At 37.1% G+C, this 18,079-nt stretch overlaps 3 protein-coding genes across 4 annotated transcripts; 2 read left to right on the forward strand and 1 right to left on the reverse strand.

The window, feature by feature from the left end:
* Positions 1–599: 599 nt before the first annotated feature.
* LOC106534416 (transmembrane protein 211) lies at positions 600–2,942 on the forward strand (the record flags this gene model as incomplete). The annotated part of the gene is given in 1 exon segment (XM_014031042.1): positions 600–2,942. A coding segment is annotated over 1 exon segment (227 nt), but the record flags the coding sequence as incomplete, so codon positions are not given.
* Positions 2,943–2,950: 8 nt separating this feature from the next.
* Positions 2,951–8,109, reverse strand: spata22 (spermatogenesis associated 22). 2 transcript variants are annotated; one of them, XM_014031044.1, is made up of 8 exons: positions 8,029–8,109; positions 7,675–7,710; positions 6,403–6,540; positions 5,927–6,113; positions 4,363–4,729; positions 3,882–4,002; positions 3,696–3,793; positions 2,951–3,547 (listed from the first exon to the last, which is right to left on the reverse strand). In XM_014031044.1, the coding sequence occupies exons 2-8, from the start codon at positions 7,697–7,699 to the stop codon at positions 3,356–3,358; spliced, it is 1,128 nt and encodes a 375-aa protein (XP_013886498.1). In that variant the 5' UTR covers positions 7,700–7,710; positions 8,029–8,109; the 3' UTR covers positions 2,951–3,355. The 2 variants fall into 2 exon arrangements, with proteins under 2 accessions (XP_013886498.1, XP_013886497.1); XM_014031043.1 differs by having other exon boundaries at positions 3,882–4,005.
* A 1,178-nt stretch (positions 8,110–9,287) lies between these two features.
* stip1 (stress-induced phosphoprotein 1) lies at positions 9,288–17,141 on the forward strand. The gene is made up of 14 exons (XM_014031046.1): positions 9,288–9,391; positions 11,762–11,971; positions 12,052–12,193; positions 12,309–12,450; positions 12,687–12,852; positions 12,928–13,054; positions 13,167–13,269; positions 14,307–14,427; positions 14,549–14,645; positions 14,730–14,854; positions 14,950–14,986; positions 15,084–15,187; positions 16,365–16,537; positions 16,644–17,141. The coding sequence occupies exons 1-14, from the start codon at positions 9,383–9,385 to the stop codon at positions 16,714–16,716; spliced, it is 1,629 nt and encodes a 542-aa protein (XP_013886500.1). The 5' UTR covers positions 9,288–9,382; the 3' UTR covers positions 16,717–17,141.
* Positions 17,142–18,079: the final 938 nt, after the last annotated feature.

Below are 18,079 nucleotides of genomic sequence, written 5' to 3' on the forward strand. Positions count from 1 at the left end.
TTAATATCACGGTTTGATATATTATTATATTAAATTTCCGTGCCCTTCTGAACTTGTAATTTATTGAAAAAATGCGTTTGTTTAACCTATAAAATACAGTTTTTAAATTAAATGTTTCTGAAACAGCAAGTTTCTCAGTGGATCTTGGCTCGATAATGCAGCCAAGGTGGAGAAGTCGAACACAGATTCTCTGAGCGTCTTCAGAAAACAGGCTGATAAAATAAATTTTAAAAATCTGTATTGTTCCATACATGGTGCCTATAACATGTTTATGGTTGGTTTATGGTTTAAAATAAGTTAGCTGAGTCAAAAACAATAAATTAACTCAGTGAAGTTTACATATTTATGCAAATGGATTCTGTAGTTTTGAGAGATCTGTTGACGTCAGTGTATGTCATTTTTGTAAATGTAAATATTGTAATGAAAATCTGTTCTACTCTGTTGAATAAATACAATTAACTCATCTGCATAAAGTCACACATTAACAGAATTTGACTTTTGATAGAATAAAGTTAAAGTCACAGATAAATACACATTTCTGTCTTCTAACATCTAATGTACTGAATTCTGACATTCCCTGTTTTGTGTTTTCTCCGCAGTTTTCATCATGGCCACCGGACTGCTAGTTTACCCTTTCGGCCTTAACTCCTCACTCGTTCGATCTTTTTGTGGAAACTCTGACATCTACTACGCCGGCGAGTGTCAGATTGGTTGGGGCTACATGTTGGCCATTGTTGGAGTTATGCTCACCGTCTTTCTGCCCTTTTTTGCCAAATATGCACCAAAGGAGCAGCTGTCCCCCACCCCTTTGCCCACCCTGTTATAGTTTGGTCTCGTTTTTCCCGTATTGTTGATCGTTTTCTCTGTCTTGGACTGGATGTCCTGATGAGACTCCAGCATTTAGTTTTTTTTAAGAGCAGTAATAGGAAGCCCTGCTCAGTGAGAACTAAAACTGATCTACAAAAAATAAAAAAAATTGAAACACAGTCTTCCTGCATCTGTAATGTTATCAATTCAAGCTTAATTAATTTTGAACTGAATTGYTTTTGTTATATTTTTTAACCTCAAATCAGTCCTAAATTTTATACAGTTTGACAAATCATCCTTGCTTGTCTGGATTCAGTCAAAGGATCAAATGAACTGGAGGAAATGACCTCAAATGTCAAAAACTGTCTTGATTTGATGATTTTTTTTTTTTTTTTTTTTTTTTTTTTTTGCTTTGTGGAAACAAGTTGATGTATGTAACATTCCAAAACAAACTGGGGTTTTCAGCGTATAGACAGAGAAAGCATGGTGTTCTGTGGCACATCATGTTTCAGTCAAAAGTTTTTTTTTTAAAGAAAACTTGACAACGAGGCAATATAAATAAATAAAGAAACTGAGAAGTCTTGAATCCTGACTGGAGAGTCTGAACCCTGAAGGAGCTGCATCTAAAATTTATTGAGTTAAGATGTTTGTACTGTCAATATGGGCTCGATCAAACAGCGTGGAGCTTTGAAGTTTGGAGAAAAAAAAAACACTGAAATGAGAACTTTGAAGGATATTCCTCATCAGATTTTTTTTTTTGTGACCTGACAGTGAACCAGTGAAAGTGGAGAACACGTTCAGCTTTCACAGACTGGATGCACACAAAGAGACGGGCCACAGGCACAGCGTCAGAGCTGCAGAACGGACAAACTTAAAAACCTGCCTTCTTTACCAAAAGGCCAATCATAACCGTTAAATGTTTGAGAGAAGTGTCATGAAATAAGCTTAAAATAAAAATAATAAGATTTGTTTGTCAAACCTTTTTCCAGTTTTGTTTATGTGCTATACTGACCGTGCTTTTTTCTTCTGTCAACACCCGATTCTCATCACTGATTCAGGAAAAAAAAAGAGCAAAATACCAGGAGGTGTAAGATTTCTGTCAAAAGAAAATCCAGAAGATGGGTTTTCTTACTGGTGGAACGACTGATCTAGATTTTCAATGTGATCTGACCAACTTGTGCCTTTTTCAAATAACAAAGACCAGTTWAATATAGTCATCAGGTATCGATGTGCTGAAAACTGAGGGTCCTGTTATGTGATGTGATGTTTTTATTTTATCATTTTTTTTAGGGGTGGGGGGTTCTCTCTCAGTGTTCGTGTTTCGTCTGTACTCGGTGCAGTTGTTTGGGAAGACAAAACAATGTCCTCAAACTATTGAAGGTAACGGCAGAGATGAAAGCAGTGTAACTGTTTGWGTCSTGACACATTTAGGAACTACCAAAAGAAGATTTGCTTTATTTATTTGCATCTTTGTCTGATGTATACAACATATAGTGTGGATGAGGAGCTCTTGGTCAGCATTTTTAGCAGGTACATTACCAACATTATCACTCTGTAAATCCTCAAATATACCAGTTGTGTTTTTATTAATTTGTGTCTCCTTCTGGAGCACTGGCACTGGTCCTATCATGTTCTAAAAACAAACGTCTGCTTCTCACCATGCTCTTCCTCCACACTGCCAATTTCAACAAGTCCGGTCTTTTAAAAATTAAAAATTAATTCCCAAGTTTTGGCTCCCATAATGAAACGTMCCACAGAAGAGAACGTGATCATGTTGCCATATTTGGAGGATGATGCGAAGGGGAGATGTTGGTTTTGTACTGGACCTCATACTGTGTTTGACTGGAAACATAACAGCAGTGGACTGATTCTCTTCTTTGTTGAAAAGTTGTGTGTAAAGTCTYGGCACTGGTGACAATGTTTTGGTAGTGTAAAAATCGGTGTTTTGTTTTTTTAATTGTGATGTTTCAATTGTAAATAAGCTAAATGTTCTTGATATCACGTTATTAACTGGCCCATTGTTTTTTTAATAGATATAATTTCATGTTTCACTTCTTTGTGTTTGTTTTATCTGAATTAACTTGTTTGTTGTTTTGTGACATTTCTTTGTAATAAAACTATTTCTAAAAAGGAGACACTTTGCTCACAGTGGTTAATTGTTTTTATTATTGTTCACAGAAAACACTTAAAGAGAACATTTAAGTGATTTTAACAAAATGCAGTTGAATGAGAGCAGCAACCTTTTAACATATAAAACTGCAACAATAACAAATGTTTTTTCCTTACTTTGAACAATAAATTAGCATAAATAGCTTTGTGTAGCTACAAACCAAACAGAAAACACTTAAAGAGAACATTTAAGTGATTTTAACAAAATTAAGTTGAATGAGAGCAGTAACCTTTTAACATATAAAACTGCAACAACAGATGTTGTTTTTTCCTTACTTTGAACAATAAATTAGCATAAATAGCTTTGTGTACCTAAAAACCAAACAGATACACATTTTATTTTCTTCACTCTGAAATCCCCGGGGACACCTGTTGCTGCTCAGACTTCACTGAGGGTCTTGATCAGTGCTCTCATTTCTGCATCAGAGACTTTGACAGCTTCCTGAGCGTTTCTCTGCTCTGAGGCCAGGCCGGCTCTGACCGACACGCAGATCAGGACGTCTCTGCTGCGGTCGTAGTTTCCAACGCAACGATGGACCTGTCCTCTGATGAGACGGGGCAGCACCTGCTCCTGTTGGACAACAGGCAGAACTGTGATTGCAGAAAGTGTTTGATCAGATGAGCCGAGGTAAATGATGATACACACATTACACATAATAATTTATCTGACTTAAAGGTAGCTTAGAAAATTAATTATTGTTTTCTTCTTTAAAACTCACGTTCTCGTAAAAAACACACTGCATAACCTCCTTCCCGTCTCTTAYGAGGAAGTTCTTGGCTCCGTAGCTCCCCAGTGTGACAGCAGAATCCAGTGTTGCTGTGGGAGGAGAGAGAGCAAAGCGTGTCCCAATAATGGTGATCAGAAAAACCTGACAGCAAACTGCAGCAGCCGCGACTCAACTGACCAAATATCTCAAATAGGTACGGCGCTTTGTCTTTAAACTGGCTCCAGCGTCTCACTCCTTCAATAACTGTAGTCAAGATCCTCAGTGATTTCTCCACGGCTGGCTTCTCTGCAAGGGTTTCCTGCTGAAAACGGCAGAGAAATCTATACAACTGCTGCAACGATTACAACTGAGCAGGTAATGACAAAGTTTTAAAGGGAAACCTGATTAATTGTAACATTAGAGATTATTTGATCAACATTTACTCCAACTGGAAAACAAAGACTTTTAGACATGTTTACTCTAAACATTATTGATAGATGTGCGTTCAATGACTATTTCATGAGTTTCATTAAAATCTACTCAGTGGTTCAGAAGATATTTTTCTAATAAAACACACACAAACACAAGCAAAAACATTATTGTCCACTGTTTAATGGCAAGCAGGAATAAGATTTAAAAACTTTTTAAAGTATTTTCACACATTTCTGTGTTTTTCTACCTGAGTTTTAGCCGGTCGAGCAGTTTGAGACTGAACTGAGCTTTTTTTCCCCACAAAGTTGGGTTTTTCTTGGTCAAAGCTGTTGGTAAATTTCCAGGATTTGTTAGGCAGCTGCGCAGCATGGGCAGATGGCCTCTGGGGTGGTGTTTCGGCAGGAGGAAGGGGTCTTGACTGCTGAGAGTACTGCAGCGTGGAGACTGGAGGTTTGCGAGGTGGCTGCTGAGCCATCTGAGAGAACCCTGGAGAAGGTGTTGGCTTGCTTTCMAAGTTCTCCCTGCCGTAAGAGCCTTGATTTCTGCTCTGTTTGAAACTACCACCAGAGCTGAAATCTTGTCTAGCCGGACCGCCGGACTGTCCTGTTGCCAAACTGAAATGATAACAATAATAATAATTGAAAATAAAACAGATCAACTAACAATGGGCCTCATGCAAGAACATGTTCGTATTCTTATCCTAAATTTCTCTTACTTTTGTTCGTACAAAGGGTTCGTACGAACATGTCACGTCAGGTTCAACAAACTCTTCTATCTTCCTGAAAAGGGTGTAAATGAGCTGCGTAAATTACACCTGTTCGTATCCAGCTGCTCGTGCACGCGAGAGGAGATTAGCATAATTACCACCCCAAAAACACCATATAAGGCTATGTTTCCTGCCTCAGATACAAGGAAGTGTCCATTCATGAAAAATGACAGCGAAAACTAAAAAGAAGAACTTTACGAGTTCAGAGATTGAAGTCCGTCTGTCAGAGATCCAGAAAAGAAAATCTGTCATTTTTAGCAGCTCAGCTGTGGAATAGAAAGAGCTGCTAAAAGTATAAACAACTGTGTTAAATCATTTTCATTTATTCAGAAGACACAGCGCTGTGCACCGTAACACCCCCCACCCCCCCGCGCGCGCTGCGCGGTCGCAGGTGGTTCAGATGCGGGTTTGAAATAAGCATTTTAAAATGTTTTCAAAATAAGTCTGGCACTTTGGAGAAAACCCAGGAGTCGATGGAGGGATTATATACCTCCTCTGGCCTGGGAACGTCTCGGAGTCCCCTGGAATGAGCTGGAAAGTGTCGCTGGGGAGAGCGGGGTCTCCTGCTGCCCCCGCACCCGATAGCGGATAAGCCGGCCGGACCGACAATTTATATTGTTAGTCTAAATCATTACATTTAAAATTATAACTCTAATTCAAGCAGAATAGCCTATTGTCAACATAATTATGGAGTGTGATTTATTTTCAACTCAAAATATCTCCAAACTAACGAAATATAAAGTTATTAGTGAAGAAAACCCGTCTGGATAACAGCAGACTGACTGCTCGTAAAATATACGACAGGTCTGGACCACTCGTGAATTTTGTTCGTATCTGAAAAAAATCGTAGAATAYGAAAACATTGGTGAATGCCACAAATTCTCCTAAATCACTCGTACGCACAACTTAAGAACAAATCTGTGCGTACGAACGGTTCTTGCATGAGGCCCATTGTGTGTGTGACATTTCCACTTCATGCACCCACCAGTTTTACTTAGATTATTGAATTATTATAACAAAGTGCCAGAGAGTGAATAAACTATACCTCTTAGCTACATTTTTGTAAGGATGTGCTATGGGTGCGTAGGTTCTTGTCATAGTGGAAGGTCCAGGAGCAGGTCTGTTGCTGTAATACTGCTGAGGTTTAGCAGACTGTGGGATMGCCTGTCTGCTCCATTGATGGCTCTGAGGAGCAGCACACGGACCTGAGGCCTGGGAACTCTCATATGCACCTGAAAGGAAACAACGCATTCCAGGAGGTCAGTCTTACAGCCACCTCTGCTGGTGCTTCATGCTGTCTTGTTTCCATAAAACATGACCTCATTATTCAATCTTTCATATTAAAAATTCTTGTGCAGCTGGAGATTAGTTTTGAGACACAACTTAAAAAATACAGCTAATAGTTTTTACGTTTTAAGGAAAACATCTCAAACATYCGTTAGATTGTGTTGCACACTTCTCTGTATGTGCTGCCACCTAGTGGCTGAAATATAGAAGAGGCTTTAGGAGATTTTCTTTTACCTGAGCTGCTGTGAGGCGCAGATGAGCTGCAGCTTTCCATGGTTTCACTTTGGAAAAAGAGTTCATTTCCATAAGGAACAGACTTCAGAGGAACTCTGTTTCTTTTCCTCTGATTAAACAGGGACACAGGGAGGTAGACTGGCACAGAAAGAGGAGGAAACACTTTTGAACATCAGAGACTCTTTATGATCCTCAGCAGAAGCATTTTAGTACACAACAGGCCTGGACAATTAATCAGATTTTGATCTTGATTATGATTTGAGTTTTCAACGATCACAAAAACAGAATGATCGAAGTTCGCAGTGCCACTGCCAGCACAAAGCTGCAGGCTCCTCCCACTGCCAAACTTTCACTTTGTCTAATTTTCTCAAAAATATTTGAAATCCTGAGGGAAACATTGTTTAACAGCCATTGTTTTTGTTCAATAAATTTTGTTAAATAATCTAGATCTCAATTTCAATGAGAAAAAAAACGTGATTATAATTTTTGCAATAACTGAGCAGCCCTAGTACACAACATAGAAAAATTAAACTTACTCTGCATAGAACACTTAAATATATGTAAGTTTACACACAACATATTCACATCTTAATGGACTCGAGGCAAAAAAAACAACCTTGAGTCAACCCTCATTTTTTATATTTTGCATGGATGGAGACATATTTTTTTTAATTTAATCTAATTTAAAGAGACCATGAATAGAACTTCTTTGGATTTAATAAGGGTCTTTTGAAGTTTTACTTTGAACATTGTACATACACACTCCTTTTCAGTCCAGTCATCCACATTTAGAGTTAATTAACTCTATCATCATTTGACGTAGAATGACATCACAGCACCAACAAGGTGATTCACACACATATTTTAGCTGAAGACTGGCAGCTTTTCATCAGCTGAAGGTTCTGTGTCAGGTTTTTGACAGTTGCCTTTTCTCTTTCTTACACTTTCCAGATCTTGTTATGCTGCTGCTGATAGTTTTTAAGCAGACTTGTGCTGTCCATTTACCCTCTTTCTTGTTTTTTTTTATTTTATTTTTATTTTTTAACAGAAAGTGTACAGTACTGAACAGAAAATGAGTGGGAAAAGACCTGCTAAAGTCCAAATTTAAAAATGTCAGACCTACAGAAAGAACTTGTGGCAACTATAGAAAATAACAAAAACTACAGAGAGTGGGTTAAAACTTTTGCACTTGTCTGCTGTGTTAGTGATGGACTGAACAAACAAACAAACAAACAAACAAACAAACAAACAAACAACATGTCTTCAACTAACCTGTAGCTGGTCGGTCAGGCTGCATTGTTCATTCAGCTAGCAGGTTAGCATTAAAGTGACAAAAACAAGAAAAAGACTTAATAAGAACTGTTTATGAACTAAATGTTTTTAGAGTTGGACAATGGATATATTTCCAAACACAAAAGGGAAAAATGATATTTGTAATATTTAGAAAGTTAAAATAGTATTTGTTAGCTTAGCTTGTTTTGCAACACGATTAGTGCCCCGTTAACATTAGCTAAAAATGTTTTTATGAAGCTTTTAGGTGAGAAAAAAAAAACATTGTTAAATTTAAATACCATTAAGTATTTGTTTCAACAGCCTCTTGTTATTTTAAGTAAACACTTTAGTTACCTTCTGCTTTTTATAATGACAGCTATGAACGAAAGAAGCGACTTCTTCCTTTTCAGCACCACCTTGGAACGAGGCACGCGCCAGAAAGTTCGATTGTGCTGGTGTTGCCTTCAATATCAACAAGTAAGTTCGGAAATCACAGTTTCAGCAGGTACAAAGCGCGTCTTTGGGCTCAGGTCAAAGTTAAAGTGGGTGAAAAGTATTTTTGCGGCTATGTGGTGGGTGGGGGGTTAATTAATTAATTTATTTAACGTTCCTGGGTTTCTCCAGGTAATTCTGTCAGTTTTTAAAGGTATATCTCAATTATTTGTAAACAAAATTGTTCTTATTTTTTCCTCTTGAGATCACAAAGTTGTTTTTTTCTACTTGAAAAAAAAAATAATAATAGTAATGAAAACTTGATGTTGGCATTGTAGAGCATGTCTGTAATCTTCAGCTGATACAAAAAGCAGCTGCTTAATTGTTTTACCAATTTATCAATGGTCTTCTTTATTGTGAAGGCTCTTAATATTTGCTTCATTTACTTCTAGAAGAACTTTTAGATCATCAAACCAAACCTAGAACACAAAGATCACCAACCAGTTACTCTTTAATGTTCAAAGACTTAAAACACAAAATCAAGAGATACAGGAGCTACTTCTACAACTTAGTCAAACTTACCAAACAAAACTATACATAAAAGAAACACTCAGATAAACATTGGTGTTTGACTCAGTTAGAACCATCCTGATGCTTCATTTTTCTTTTTTACACCATGATGTTTAATATTTTAAGACTAATTTGGTTTTACTTTTAACTGTGATTAAATGTGTTTTATGTCCTTCAGCTTACATTGGTTATTTTTCTCTTTAATCCTCTGGTACATTTAAATGAGCGGCTCTTTGTGTGATTTTTTTATTTTTATTATTGTTTCTTACTGGAGTCTAGATGCTTTTTGGATATATTTTTCCTCGCTCATTTTTGTTGACTTGTTTCAGGATAAAGGTACATTTTTTTTAGTACTTTTCCCATATCTGGTAAATGCATTCAGTTGCCAGAAAGTGTCAACCTCAGTGAGTCAGAGTTTGTTTTCCACTTTCTTCTGGAAGTTTCAGTGGGTGGAGTTTATTTTTGTTTCTCGTTTCTCTCCTCGAGGTGTACTGGTGACTTTTTACATTCCAACCCCAAGCTGTAGTGGGTCTGGGTTTGTGTTTTCCACTTTCTTCTGGAAGTTTCATGGGTGGAATACATTTTGTTTCTCTGTAGTGGTGACTTTCTATTTTCCGACCTGGCAACCCGCACACGTCTTTCAGGGGGAGGAGCCTGTTAGTCCGGACTCCGCAGTAGTTTCTGGAAGGAACCGCATGTGTGCATCATGGATAACGTAAGTACACTGCTGGTTCTGCTTTGTTAATTCTTTTTGTCATTTTAGCTCACGTAAGATGTGCTGATTGTATCTCTGCCAGTATATAATTCAAATACTCACTAATAGAAGTTTCTAGGTCGGTGTCCTCAATTTGCTTTTTGCACTGAGACCTCACTTAGCTTGTTAGCTTAGCATCATTCACTGACTCAGTGTAGCCATTGATTCAGCTGAATGTGCTTTATAATAAAACATGTCGGCGAAACTCATGAAATGCTTCCAAACTACCGTTTTAGAATAATTTGGCAGTAGGTTGTAAGCAGACGGGTTAGTCACAGCTAACAGTGATTTAACCACTTGTTAAGCTAACACCCAGAATCACAGCTAGGTTAAGTGTATTAGTTTGACTGCTATTGTTGMCGTAATCCGAGCATTTGAAATAAAATTCAATTTCTACTTGCATGTCATTAGCAATTTAGTGTTCCAACACCCTGTAGTCGGTGAATAATATAAGTGCTTCGGAATAACTCGACTTAGCAAATCTCTGTGCAGCAGCCATGTCCGCTGTAGTTCATTGATAGATGTGGACTTTAAAGTTACGCTTACGTTCTTTTCTGTCAATAAAAGTAATAGATCTGCCTGGCAGTTTTTTTTATTTATTATTGTGCGTTAAAACGTGCTTCTGGAGTATTTTTGGCTCGGCTTTAGCGCTCAGACCGGAGGATCTTTCTAGATGCACCGCCGTCATGGCTCCTGCCGTATGTGGGCTGAAACTGTCGCAACACCTCGAAGTTTCTAGTTTGTTGAAGTTTGTGCTTTAACATTTAACTAATTATAGRACCAAATTTATGTTTAAGTACATGTTAAACAAAACCTACATACTTTAAGGGTTCTTCAAAGATAAAAAATATTATGTCCTGGATCTAATCCTATCAGGGAAGGTATTTACTTTATAAGATTTTTTGTAAACAACCTTTGTTTGCTGTATGTTGTGATATCATTATTACTTTAAAAAATTATACTGGGCAAAGTTTTTGTAGCACATTTTTGTTTTTTGTTACCAGCTGTCTTTATTTAAATTTACAGTGTAATGTATTTACTGCCTTTGTTTGTGACAATTTATTTGTATTAATTTCTTAATGCATGTTCTAAAAACAGCTGCTTCATGTTTACTGTGTCATCAAGTTAACTAAAGCCACCATAAAACTTTAGGTGTGATTTATCATAAATGTTTTATAGAAACCTGGGTAATTATCAGTGCAGGTAGGTAGGTAGGTAGGGACAATAAAGGTTTTATAATAGCTATTTATTAAAAAAAAAACAACCCTAGCTAGAATTTTTCTTTATTTCCAGTTTTCCACAAACATTTGTTCGGGATTCAGCTGATCTTTTGTAGATCTTCTGTAAAAAGATTCCTTACTCTTAAAGCCATTCTGCATGAAAAATTAAATTAACTTCCTGGTTAAATAAAGGTTATAAATAAATATAATTAATTGAACTTTTGCTATTTTCGCATTTCCTGGTTGGTTTTTTTNGAGTTGGAACAAATTTTGTCTGAAAATATAAATTTTATGTTTCCTTGCCTAGTAGCGAAATGTGTATCTTGAATTTCTATTACCAGTAATCAGATTTTGCTGCAAATCATCAGGAGAAAAAAGGGTGCAGAATGAAATAAAATCTTAAAAGACCTGTAGATGTCCTGGAAAACTATAAAACACTTCACCGCTTTGAATATTTGGTGGAAAAAAAAAACTTTGTTCATTTAACTAGGGTTATGTAAGTAGAAATGGTGCMGACTGTTATTTTTAGTTTATGACAAACTAAAACAGATTATAATATGCCACGTATAAGTAAATATATATCTTATTGTCACATCTAATAAAGAAGCTTGCCTAACTMATTTTCTTTATTAAAACGGAAAGCTCAAACAGACTTTAAAATAAACTTTATTGTCWGGAAACAACACACTATGAGTGAAAGCTGATTTTTAGATGTAAGAGAAAGTGGGCTTGAAATCAGTAGGTCACTGGCTCAAATCCTGGGACTGTTGCATCAAAAATGTGGTTGCCTCCACCTGTATTTACCCTTGATCCACACGTTGTCTACAGTGTAACTCAGGGGTCGTGTGTTTCTGTCACAAAGGGCTTCCAACTTTTTAAAAAAAAATATTGATATTTTTGATCTAAAAATGAGACATTGTTGGGCTCAGACCTTTTTAAAGATTGCACATAATGCTAAAGACAAGAAGACATTCAGTAGTTTCCATCTCATTACTTTTRCACCTGTCTGCCACAAGCAGCTGTCAGTTCTTTCAGCTGCTAAAGCTGTTAAAGTTGGAATTGTATTGTGTGTTTAGAGCTGTAGTATTGTAAATATGTCTCTGTGTTGCAGGTTTCAGCATTGAAAGACCAAGGCAACAAGGCTCTGAGTGCAGGAAATATTGACGAGGCTATACGTTGTTACACTGAAGCCCTGACCGTCGACCCATCAAACCATGTGCTGTTCAGTAACCGCTCAGCTGCCTTCGCCAAAAAGGGCAATTATGAGAATGCCCTCCAGGATGCCTGTCAGACCATCAAGATCAAGCCTGACTGGGGCAAGGTGAGAAAGTTTGTGCTGTCATTCTGTTCAATCTATTAAAAAGAAAACAGGAAGTAAAATCTCAAACTTTTTTCTCTCAGGGCTATTCTCGCAAAGCTGCAGCGTTAGAATTTCTTGGTCGGTTGGAGGACGCTAAAACAACGTACCAGGAGGGACTCCGCCAAGAGCCGGGTAACCAGCAGCTGAAGGAAGGTCTGCAGAATATTGAGGCCAAGCTTGCAGGTACAAACAAATGTTTCCAAGGAAATTATTGTGCCTCTTCTTTCAGCAACGGTTACTTGAAGACTCATTTCTTTGTTTTGGGATCATTAATTGAAAATATCTCGCTCTTTACCAGAGAAATCGATGATGAACCCCTTCGCCATGCCCAACTTGTTCCAGAAGCTGGAGAACGATCCTCGGACCAGGGAGCTCTTGTCAGATCCGAGCTATAGAGAACTGCTGGAGCAGCTCCGKAACAAACCGTCAGAACTTGGAGCGTATGTTTAATTTTCTTTTTCAATTTAAACATATTGCTAAAATTAAAGTAAAACCCCTAATTATAAAATACGTTAGGGTAGAATTGTTTATTTTTATTCTTAAGGAATACATGTTTAATGTTTTCTAGGAGAATGTTATTCACTCTGTTTAAAAAGAAACTAATTAGAGTTTAAAAAAAAGTTTTGTTTCATTTAAAGGCGGTGAGATTTAGAGTTAATTGTCAGCTGTCTTGTAGGAAGCTGCAGGATCCAAGAGTGATGACTACACTCTCTGTGCTGCTGGGACTGAACCTTTCTGAAATGGAAGAAGAAGAGGAGCCCACTCCTCCTCCTCCCCCCAAACCTAAAGAAACCCCACCACCTCCTCCCAAAGAGGAAGACCTCCCTGAAAATAAAAGAATGGTAAGTTCTTTAATAAATTAACATTCTGTTTTCTGGTAAGTGTCTGTTCTGAATGTGGCTCTCCTCCTTCAACAGGCTTTGAAGGAAAAAGAATTTGGGAATGCTGCGTACAAAAATAAGGACTTTGACAAAGCTCTGAAACATTACGAAGAAGCGGTTAAGCATGACCCCACCAACATGACGTATTTATCTAATCAAGCAGGTTTGTATCTTCTGCTTAGAGGATTCTTCAGCAAAGTATGTAACATAAAAAATGTGTTCATTAGAACTAAAATGAAATTAATTCTCTAATTGTTGAAAATGTTGTTTTTCAGCTGTTTATTTCGAGAAGGGAGACTTTGAGAAGTGCAGAGAGCTGTGTGAGAAAGCCATTGATGTTGGTCGAGAAAACCGTGAAGATTATAGACAAATAGCAAAGTAAGTTCCTTCAGCTATTTCTAACAGAAACAGCATCATGATCTGTTTAAAGCTAGAAATTACATGTTTGGACAAGAATATAGTGGTGGGAAAATGAAGCTTTTCAGAAGCACTGAAGCTTGTTTTGACAAAGGGCTCATAACTCGAACACAGTTCTCTTTATCGCCATCTTGTGGCCAAAAGCATGAAAAGCAGCATGAAACTACAAAATAACTCTTCATGATGATGATGAAGTTGACAGATGTTTAATATCCTGAGACGTTTCTGTCTGAGGTCAGGTTTTTGTTGTACTCGTCCCCGTGGCTTCTTGACATTTGTAAACACAGATTATGAAAACATCCTAATTTATTAACAGCAAAGTTTAAGATAACGATTGTGCTGCCAGTTCTCTGCCTCAGTGACTTAATGTATTCACCCTGTTTGTTTACTGTAAGATCATATTGTATCATGAACATATAGTCATTTWTTTATTTTTATTCAGGTAAAATGCTTATAGACTGGTAAACTAAACACAAGTCTGTCTGGCTCCATGTCTCACCATAAGTCACTCACTGGTTTGCATTTTGTGAAAATTTGCCACCAAAACACACCATGGATCCAGTGATTCACTTCCCTGTAAACCTCTGAATCAGGCACCAAAGCTGTGACATCATTAATCATGTGACTTTTTTTTCAAACAAATCAAGCTCTGACTCAGTGCATCTGAAACATATTTTTTATTTTGATAATTTGAGAAAAAATATGAATCTATTTTAAGTTATTGTTTTTTATCTAAGTATTTTCAAAAGCTCGACTAGCACRCTGTACAAATGTGAATCTATAAAATGTCTTGGGGAAAATGTTGCCACAGTCTTTAATGAAAAATATCCTTAAAAGTTCTTTATAATGAAATTTTATTTATAATTAAAAAGAAGCAGAACATAAAAATAACAAGATGGCACATTTTGTGTAGATCACTGATTTGGATGCAAGTGGCTGCAGCAGTCTGTAAATGCCGCTCTTTAGAGTAAATCATTGATTYTTCTGTTTGTTTGCAGGGCTCTGGCTCGAATTGGTAACTCCTACTTCAAGCAGGAACAATACAAAGAAGCAATTCAGTTCTTTAACAAGAGTTTGACTGAACACCGGACTCCTGATGTCCTGAAGAAATGTCAACAGGTGTGGTTATAATGTAGCTGCTCACTTAATTAAAACACTGGTTTTAAAAGTTAATTAAAATACATATTCACAGCTACCTCAGAACTACTTAAACCTTGATTTTATATTTTTGTCTCTGCAGGCAGAGAAGATACTGAAGGAGCAAGAAAAACTAGCCTACATCAACCCTGATTTGGCGCTCGAAGAAAAGAACAAGGGCAACGATGCCTTCCAGAAAGGTTCGTGAAACAGTTTGTTGCTTTTATTGATTAMTACTTAAAGAAGTTGCATAAAGATGACTTCCTCTCTGTTCCATCTCACAGGAGACTACCCCTTAGCCATGAAACATTACACTGAGGCCATTAAGAGAAACCCTAATGATGCCAAACTCTACAGTAACAGAGCTGCCTGCTACACGAAGCTGCTGGAGTTTCAGCTTGCCCTCAAGGTACCAAACACACAAATCACACAAAGCACCTCTGGTTTAAACCTTCATTTGAATATAGAGAGTATTTTCAACAATTAATCTCTTCTTCCTGTCAGGATTGTGAAGAATGCATCAAGCTTGAGCCCACGTTCAGTAAGTATTTTATGGAAAACCTGAAAACAAACTCAGCCATGCGTGGTTTTTTTTTAATCCTTTAAAATTTTGAAACTAAAATTTTATTTGTTTGCAGTTAAGGGCTACACGCGTAAAGGAGCTGCATTGGAGGCCATGAAAGATTATTCCAAAGCTATGGATGTCTACCAGAAAGCCCTCGAGCTGGATTCTTCCTCAAAGGTTTGTCAAAAGATTGGGGGAAATTGTAAAGTCATTTAAGAAGCAGACTTGCGTCAAAGTACACTGTTAGAATTGGGGTTAAATGTTGGGACATAATGAAACAATCTGGTCTTTTTAAGGCTGAAAAATAAAATGCATACAGCCTCAGATGGAGAACTACAACATACAACTACAACATATTACACCAATGTMAGAAAAACTGTCATTTTTGTGTTACCCTCTCTTGTCAAGTGGATGGACCTCAATGACGAGAGGAGAATGTGTAGCGCTGAGCTAATACATATATATGGTGAAAGTGCCGGGGCTAACGCTAAAGCTAACAGGCTAAGCTGAGGTTCTTCTTCCATGAAGCAGCTCTGTTGTCCTCCATCCATATTTTCAGTTCCAGGCTGAGTCATTTCTACCTTCTCCTCTCTGTCAACGCTCTCTGGTTTCATTTAAAAGAGTCGATCATCAGATATTGTCCAAGATTAACCTTCAGGGTGGATATAGCTCGCTAGCAGCCTCGCACCGATGACCTATCCACGTCATCATTTACCCAGAATGCTTTGCGTGTAAATAAAATGGCTCAGTCCATTTAATATAGTTTTAAATTTTTAGTTTAAAAATTATAAAAACTAAACAGCCTACAGTATTTTTACAGGCTTTATTTTACAGTTAAAATAAAAGTTTATCAAATAAAGTCTAATGTAATCTATCATTGATCCCTTTAAGAAGCTGTTTTCTTCTTTTGTTTCTGATATTTAAGTTTAAGGCCCTATAACACTATAATATTTTAGACAACTTGTGCCAACTTRTTCAAATTTTGTCCAATACAAATATGTCTACATTAAAAATGGAATTTAAAATGATCTCCTGAAAGCCTCTTTTTAACATAAACATACTGTGCTGCACACCCTGAGATCAAATTTATAACCATGATTGAAACWGTTATCCCTGGCATGTATAAATGTGAGATGAGGAAGATGACTTTCTAACAAAATCATTTAGTTTTKTTACCAGTGTGATGATTTTTAAACTTAAAGAAACGTCTTGATGAAATTCACAGCAATGAAATGTAGTTTAAGTACACTTTTTTCTTTCTTTGAGCACAACAGAAGCATTACAAATACAGTTTTCATACGCTTAAAAAGTGTGTCTGTGGTTAATTAAAGGGATTATTTTTGTCCACCTGCAGGAAGCTTCAGAAGGCCTGCAGCGCTGCATGGTCAGTCAAGCCATGAGGAACGACAGCCCCGAGGAGGTGAAGAAAAGAGCCATGGCCGATCCCGAGGTGCAGCAGATTATGTCCGACCCRGCCATGCGCATGATCCTCGAGCAAATGCAGAAGGACCCTCAGGCGCTCAGCGAGTAAGCTTAGATTTTTTAAAGTAACAAACGTGTTTCTGCTTGAATTCAAACAAAGTCCAGGTATGAAACTGCTGCTGATTTAAAATCTGTCCCGTTTGATTCACAGCCACCTTAAAAATCCAGTTATTGCTCAGAAGATACAGAAGCTCATTGATGTCGGACTGATAGCCATCCGCTGATATGAGACCAGCTCTGTTTGAGGAGTCTCCCAAGAAARGAGTGGAATCACATGCAGATCGCTCTAAAATATTACACCTCTTTTCTTGCCTTTAAATTCAAAATTATGTTGTCCTTGATCTGACTGGGATTTTGTTTGTTTGTTTGTTTTTTTTTAAATATTGTTCACAGTTTTGACATTGTGTTAGCAGAAAAAAAGAAGCATCTTGTTCGTCCGCTGGAAAACTTCAACACTCAAGACAACTTCAGCTAAAAAAACTGAGTTCACGTGTAAGGATGCTGTAATAACATCTTAAAAAAAAAATAAACGTCACAATGGTGTTCACCACTGCGCTCGGTGTCTGAAGGGGAAAATCTTACTAAAGTTGATCTCAWACTGTATTCATGTTTTATAATAAATCGAAAATGGATCATCTGGTGCCCAAAATGAACGTTGTATTGTTGAGGACAAGTTTGAAGCATTTATGATGTATTTTTCAGGTAATTTGAAAGTTTTTTTCGCCATGTAATACTAGCTTAATGCASTCCCTCAGCAAGCATCAAGTAGTTATAGTGACACAACTCTAAAGTATCAGCTGTATTTAAAAACAAGACTTCTGCAGGGTGATTAACGTGACCGTTGACGGGTGGATTATCTGAACCAGCACCCATCTTTCCTCGCAGTATAAAACTTTATTTGTAAAATATCTTGGGAGTGTTTTACAGCCAGTAAAACTCTTAAGGTTGGTTAATGTGAACTTGTGTCTAGTTTTTGAATTGTTTGTACGAGTGTTTCCATCCGGGCTGCTGCCATAGCTTTGGTCTTCAGAGAGAAAATACATAATCCTTAGTCTGTTTGCCACATGTGGTTTAGGATACCTCAGTCTTCTTTTGTTAGTGTGTTTGAGCTAAAGCTTCAAAGTAAGAGACTTTCCTCCCTTATTATTTTTTAAACAGACRGTAGGATTGTTTTACTGCAGTTTTCTACAATATGCAAGAAAAATTGGGGTATGGGTTTTATTTCTTTCACATTGTTCTCAAACAGCATTCAAGAAATGTAAAAAAAAAAAAAAAAGGCTGTCCCAGATGGTGTCTTGTATTAGAAAACAGCTGTACTCTGAAATATAGATTATCTGCATACCAAAAGGTTAGTGGTGGTTTTTCCTTCTTTTTTAAAGAATTTGGTACAGGTGTGGTTTATATGAGCCTTAATATAATAATTTTATGTGCACTATGTACAACAGAKGCTCAAAACCCTTTTTAGTTTTGGCTACTTTGTTAAATACTTGCGTAGGCATAAAATAAACGATGGATTTTGTCCAAAAAGGGGAAATAAAACATTTTATCAGGATAATAAGCTGTCAGAAATGTGGATACACCCTGCTG

Source organism: Austrofundulus limnaeus, unplaced genomic scaffold, assembly GCF_001266775.1.
Source record: "Austrofundulus limnaeus strain Quisiro unplaced genomic scaffold, Austrofundulus_limnaeus-1.0 Scaffold1168, whole genome shotgun sequence".
Classification (NCBI taxonomy): Eukaryota; Metazoa; Chordata; class Actinopteri; order Cyprinodontiformes; family Rivulidae; genus Austrofundulus; species Austrofundulus limnaeus.